We start from the raw sequence: 6,903 nt of genomic DNA, 5'->3' as shown, positions 1-6,903 counted from the left end.
AACATATACATTTGTTGCATGGAAAGAAAACAAGCTATCATGGTTGTTTAGTATGCTGTGTGCACAGGAAGCGGCACATAATACCAGAAATAACCATTACTATTCCCACTTGTCATGTTCATTTAGTATGTATTGATACACACTGCGTTCCCATGAAATTAGCAAGAAGCAAGTTGTTTTAGGGAAATTAATAACTCAGGAGACAGCCTATCGTGTTTCCCCATTAAACTTTTACATATTTAATTTGATCCCTTCAGAATGTGGTCTAGAGGTTTGTTTAGCTGATGAGAGCATTTTAAAAGAGGAGTTTGGTTCAGAAATCTGTAGTTTTGTTGTAAAGGTGGTGGAAATTGGATTCAATGAGACTTACACATGACTTTTCCCTTTTTAAAATATTAAACCTTTGCGTGTACATGGGTATTTATACACATCACCATCTCTGTCTGTGTCTTACTTATTTATCTTTGACCTATTAAACGCATTTTTTTTCTATTACACTTGTTATAGAGGACTCAAATAGCCTTAAGGAGGACTGAATACTTTCTATTACAGCGAAAAAATATGATAGGAACGATTGTGTAAGATCCATCCAGTGGGAGTTGTTATGCTACATTTCGATCTCATTCTGTCCTGTTGTTTTCCTTGTTTGCACGTTGGTGCCGTGTGTGCTTATTTATGCTGTATCAAGACACTGATTATCACCGCCTCCTTCCTCCTGCAGTGTGTGTGCGGGCGCTGGATGTGACGGTGGCCCAGAGCAGTATCCAGGTGGCCCGCGGCCAAGCAGCAGTCCTGCCCTGCTCGTTCACCACCAGCGCTGCCCTCAACAACCTCAACATCATCTGGATGGTTACACCACTGTCCAATGCCAACCAGCCAGAACAGGTAGAGTGTTTATCACCAGTGCACCCACTCACTCACAGCGACTCGGCATCATTGCATGCTTTAGAGTTCCTCAAATCGGTTTGTTTATCATTAACTGTGATGAGAGATTTTGTTATAAAGCAGACAGAGGTGAGGTGCAATGTTTAGTTACTTACTGAGATGTCTACTGTCCTACTGAGATGCGTGTAACTTGTGTTCTAATGCAATGTTACTGCATACGCATCATGTGGATGTCCGTGCTGCTTCCCAACACCAACCATAAAGTCAAAGCAGGTACACAAGACTTGATCTATACTAAGGTGTGCTCAGATACAGCGCAAAGAGAATGAAATAATCTTGAGAATCGAGAAATTTGAACATTGCATCCACAGAGAGAGACTCTCTTAAGCTTAAGGGACATCCAGCGCAGTTACATGGCTGATGATCATAGTTCACTATGATGATCACGGTACTGCACATGTATGCCAAATGTGCAGTGACACATGTGTCTCAAGAAACGGACTGTAATTGCTACATTACAGTCCATTTTGCATCCAATACAAATACACCAGATTTCTCTTTCCAGTGCACCTGAACGCACCTTTAGGGTCTTAGTTATAGATATTAGATGACTGTATTAGCTAGTATTATATATATAGTAGTAGTTAGCTTAAGGTATGTCCATAGTTTAGTTCACTTTCTCAATGTAGCCTGCAGGACAGCATTGTCATGTAGCACTTCTCTACATTTCCCTCGACAGTGATGCGCATTTAACTGTTATCAATTTGTTGAGAACATTGGCAATGGTTTAATTGGCACACACAAACATTGCATGATGTAGAATTTAGTTGAAAATTGTGTCCAACTGGTTTCTTACCATTGTCCCTTCCTGGCCTACTACTCTTATTTTATTCCTGTTCTTTTTTTTTCTTCTCACCTTCCCTTCCTTTCGCCTCTGTCTCTTTCACTCTTCCTCCTCCCTTGCGAGACTTCTGTGATTCCATTTGAGTTGTTTAACATGCAGCTGCAGGCCGTACAAGCTCACCTGCCTCCCTTTACTTTGAACCCTGGCGCTGGTCGGCCGTCCAAATAATACAATCATCTTCTGCACTAATTAACCCACGCCCGCGACAGGCTCTATATCGCAGCTGTTCTCACCACACACACAAACACCGACACACACACAAACACCGACTCACACACACACACAAACTGGCATTTGACAGACTGCTGATCCAAATGCACTGCAGATCCACATAAAGGCATGCAGAGCTTCATTATATTTACTGGCTTCATACATGCATTCATGATGCTCCATAGAAGTGTGAAAACTCCCATCAATGTTTCCATACATCCATAAATGCACACATAAGAGTTAATCAAATGAGCACACCTGTGGGTAGGGGCGTATGAAATTGAAAAACACAGTAACACATGGCAGTGTGGATGAATGCATGTGGCTTTTAAATGCTACGTGAATAAATCAGATACATGTAAAAGCCTGCATAACAATCATTATGTTCTCACGCTATACCCTCACACGTGTTATATAGTGTCCATGTTAATGTGCGTATACCTACGAACAATGGGTAAAAGCACAGTGATGCACACATGGTCTTGAAGCGTGCATTGTCACAAATTGAACATTAAATACAATATGCATACAGTGACCTACAGAATTAACAGAAGAAGAAGTGTGAGCTATAATTTAGCAATCAGGTTATGCATGTGAATTTGGTGAGTGATGAAATGCGTGCGGCGACAGTACAAGTACAAGGTCATTTTCAATGAAGAGAATGTCACAACTGATTACAGTTGATGCTAAAAGCCATTAAGAATTATTGAACACAACTCTGTACACTTCCACACCCCCACAACCCGCGTAAGCACTTTGGCGAGTGCATTGGATCCACTCAGATCCCCCTGTGCTCACATTTGACTACCTAGTTCAGATAACAAGAGGCAATGCAACTTATTTAGCACTCTTGAGAGGGAAACAGTACCGGCTTTACTTTGCAAACTTTAGCCGTTTGTTAAAGCCCAGATTATTCCAGTATTTGCTCGATGCTTTGGTTCGCCAAGTTGTTAAAGACTTCACCTTGTGGTTTACAGGCTTAAGCTTAATTAGAGTGTAAAAGTTAATGAATCAAGTGTGAGCTTTATTTGTTGTGGAGAACGAGTGCCAACGTTGTGCATTGCAGTCTGAGGAGCATTACAGATGATTTAAATGTGGACAGTTTGCATTTTCCCTCAGCTCAATGGAATTTTATTGCATGCTTCTGTGTTTTTGGTTTTCTATAGCAGCACTTTTGGCTGCAACAGGCAGTTATTTAGGCGAAAAAGCTCTGATAATCCTGAAATACACTTCATCCCCAGCAAAACTCAGCAGACAGACACAGTTAGAGACCAGCTGGTCAGCATATAGGAGTATTTAACTGCTAAGAGCTATTTCCCTCATGAGTTGGTGAGATATTGGACTAAAATTCACAAGGTGACGACAAATACAGTAACTAACAAATGGTTATGTTTCTTTTTAATTATTTCTAAATATTAGATTTGTTGTGGTTTTAGTCCTTTTGTTTCACTCTGTGTAGCTGATAATATCAGGTCCATATTACAACATGTAGCCATGCAGCTCAGAGGAGTGTTTGTTTGTGTATGTATGTGTATGTGTTGTTTTCTGCGTAAGTAATCTGTGTATCATGCTGTTGTTGTGATCACTCCTCCTAACCTCTTTCCTCTTGGTTGCTAGGTGTGTGATAATCCTTGAACACACACACACACACACACACACACACACACACACACACACACACACACACACACACACACACACACACACACACACACACACACACACACACACACACATTTGACAATGGTTTTATTCAGTTGTTTATCCTCTGTAAAATACTGGATATATTTTATTCATGCTCGATTAAAGCTCCAGGTTTTTTTCTCCTCTTCAACTCTTGTAATATTAATTCCTAAAACTGATAATGTGTCAAAATTGTTGATACAACACATAAAACACATTTCTTCAATTAGCTGAGTCCGGCATTTCAATATTGTCAGCTTTGCCTGAAACCGGTTTAAATCCAACTTCTACTCTCTCTTTGTACCTACTCTATCTGAAAGGAGAAGTTTTATCGATAACACGACTGATGAAAACGTTTGTTATGCCGTTGCATCACTTCTCAATTAATTTGAGTCTGGAAAAAATGAGTTAAATATGTTTTCAATTCCTGTAAAGGTTGCCATGTTGATTTTTCTAAAACAATTGCACTTGTGGTGAAATGAGGCTCTGTTGAAATTGAGGTCATAGAGAGTCTGTGGTACACAAAATCATCTCAATCTGTAATTGAAAAAACCTGTCACGTATTTTAGCTGATCATACTCTGATCCTTATCTGAACCTAACAATCCACCAGAGGACAGCTCAAATAGATGCTGCTTTCACAAACCCTCATCATTGCCTCCCCTAACTTTTCCTAAACAATTTTTGCAGGATACGTGAAAGAAAATGAACAAGGGCCTATTTACAGTAATACAAAGCCATAAGAGACATGTTGTTTGTCTGAGGCTGTAACTCCTCCCTGAGGAGAGGTTATATTACAACTCATACACTTAGCTTCAACACACACTCTCATACACATTAATGTGATACCTTTTATCGATCTGCACGGAGGAAGTTCTTTTTTTATTTGCTTGCCTACTTCCAGGGACATCAGAATGCAGAGTCAGCAACCGTCATTTTCACCAATAGGGTTTAAAGTGTCTTTCTTAAAGGTCACTTGAGCATAATAATTCTTGCTGATATTAGGACTTGAACCCTTACCTTTAGTTGAAGGACACATATCACTAAACCTGCCTGATCCCTACGGAATCAAGGTCACAGTCACAACCTTGGACATTGCATACCCTAATCTCAAAGACCAAATATGACCAGTCCTCCGTTGACTGAACCAGTGAAGTAGACTCCCATTTGAGACCAAAATCTACTGCAAATATACAGTACATCAGTTTATCTTCTGTTACTTTCTGGGATTGCTTCCGGGAATCATTTCTATCCATCACTGATCCATTTTTTATTGTAGCACTGTGACCGCATTGTTACGACAATATAGAAACTCATTCCTTTTTTAGGACATGTACCTTATACACAAATGTCCTTTTTATTATGTTTTCAGATTTTGTTATGCAGTTCCTTCTCACCTCTACCTATGTTTACGTTGCACATTAACATCATAGTTAAACATATCCCATTCTTGTTTACTACACCATTATCATCAGCTTTATTTAAATGTATACATTATGGATTATGGATCACTGGTGTATGGATGTTATGGATACATCTTATTTTTGTATTTTACTCCTATTGCACCTATTCTCCCCCCTGCTGTCTGAGGAGATGGAATATCTCTATTTCCTCTCTTCCCCGAGGGTTCTTCAATGTTTTTACTTGTTATTGATTAAAATGTTTATTCTCCTTGGTAACTGTTGAAATATGACGTTGGGCTGAACTACCCAACAAAGAGAGTTGTTGTAGCGTACTTGAATGCACCACAAAGAAAACACAGCAACTGGCTGATGATTGTGCTCACTGACTGTACTGTGTGCTTGGGGAAATGGCATGGGTAAAGTACATTTGACGTAGTGTATGGGCTAAATCATTCAAAGCCAGCAGTTTGAAGAGATGGGGAAATGGATCTGGGCCCATATTGTTTCACAACATGTCTCAGAGGATATAAAGGGATAACAGTAGCAGCTTACAGTCAGTACATTGACGGGAGGCTATCGGGGTTTAGAGGTTTATTCAGGCTTTATTGAGGTGGTGGCAGTGTCCCTCATGTCTGGGGCCAACAGGGTCCTTAGGGTCAGCCATAAGTAGGCTATGGTTATGAGACTGACACCGTGACGGAGAATATATGAAGGTTCCCTGTGTGCATCCAGTTGTGGCTCACACTTACAGGCTAGATTGTAGCAAGAAAATGGGATAGTTAGTGTGAGGGAATGCTTGCAGTGCCTGTGTGTGTGAAGGGATTTAGGATGTAGCAGAGGTTTACCACTGGGCCAGCAGCGGGGCGTCCAGCTAGTCCAGCTAGAGTTCTTAGGGCCAGCCGCCATCTGAGTGCCAGCCATGACCTCTTTTTATCCCAGCGCACAGCTACAAAGCCAACCAGGCCATGCAAAAGGATGATGTGATTTATATACACATAAATATGGACAGAGACAAGAGAATAGGTGAAATGTATCATGTTTTAAGGTGGAAAAACACAGTAAAAGGGTTTTGAGATACAGTATTGTTACCTTATTCATTTTTGTAGATTCGTCAAAAATAAAACCCACAGAATTCAGAAAAATATGATAGCTAAGTTATGAGTAAGATACAATCACAATTTTGGGCCTGCGTTAATACACACACAAACACGCACAGTGTGTTGCGTGTGAGGAGGATTGATCGGATCACTTTCGCCGAGCAAGCAGATTATATAGTTAGGTCATCAGGAGTATAGAGCCAGGTCCTATACAGGTGCCGTCTGTTAGAGAGTGAAACAGAGAGGTGGGCAGAGACGGACAGACTGAAAAATGGAGAACAGATTAGACTGGGAAAAAGTGGACAGACAAAATATATGTGAGACCACATGGTTATTAGAGTGTGGCAGAACAATTACACACCGGCACACACAACTCAAAACTGATACACTCCCCATGAGTATATGAATATACAATGAAACACACACTGACACACACACACACACACACACACACACACACACACACACACACACACACACACACACACACACAGAAGATGCAGTTGCAGGCTCTCATCACAGCTGAGGAGCTGCCTATTCATCTGCACATAAGAGGACAAAGCGAGCGAGCGTAGCGTACTGCACTCAGGAAATTGCAGCCGCACAATTTGCAACCGTTACACAGTAGTGGAGGACAGAGACATACATACTCCTGCAATTTGTGAACTATCACAAACACACACACACACACACACACACACACACACACACACACACACACA

General features: G+C 40.8%; 1 protein-coding gene across 1 annotated transcript in view; it reads left to right on the top strand.

The window, feature by feature from the left end:
• Positions 1-721: 721 nt before the first annotated feature.
• Positions 722-6,903, top strand: part of igsf11 (immunoglobulin superfamily member 11) — a gene marked incomplete at its 5' end in the record, with an annotated part of 15,124 nt that continues 8,942 nt past the window's right edge. Inside the window, one exon of the mRNA XM_010772278.1 lies at positions 722-885. Coding sequence (XP_010770580.1) covers positions 722-885 — 164 coding nt within the window. The remainder of the gene's footprint in view (positions 886-6,903) is intronic.

Source organism: Notothenia coriiceps, unplaced genomic scaffold (assembly GCF_000735185.1).
Source record: "Notothenia coriiceps isolate Sejong01 unplaced genomic scaffold, NC01 NC01_scaffold00011055, whole genome shotgun sequence".
NCBI lineage: Eukaryota > Metazoa > Chordata > Actinopteri > Perciformes > Nototheniidae > Notothenia > Notothenia coriiceps.
This window is presented reverse-complemented; position numbering and strand designations above follow the sequence as displayed.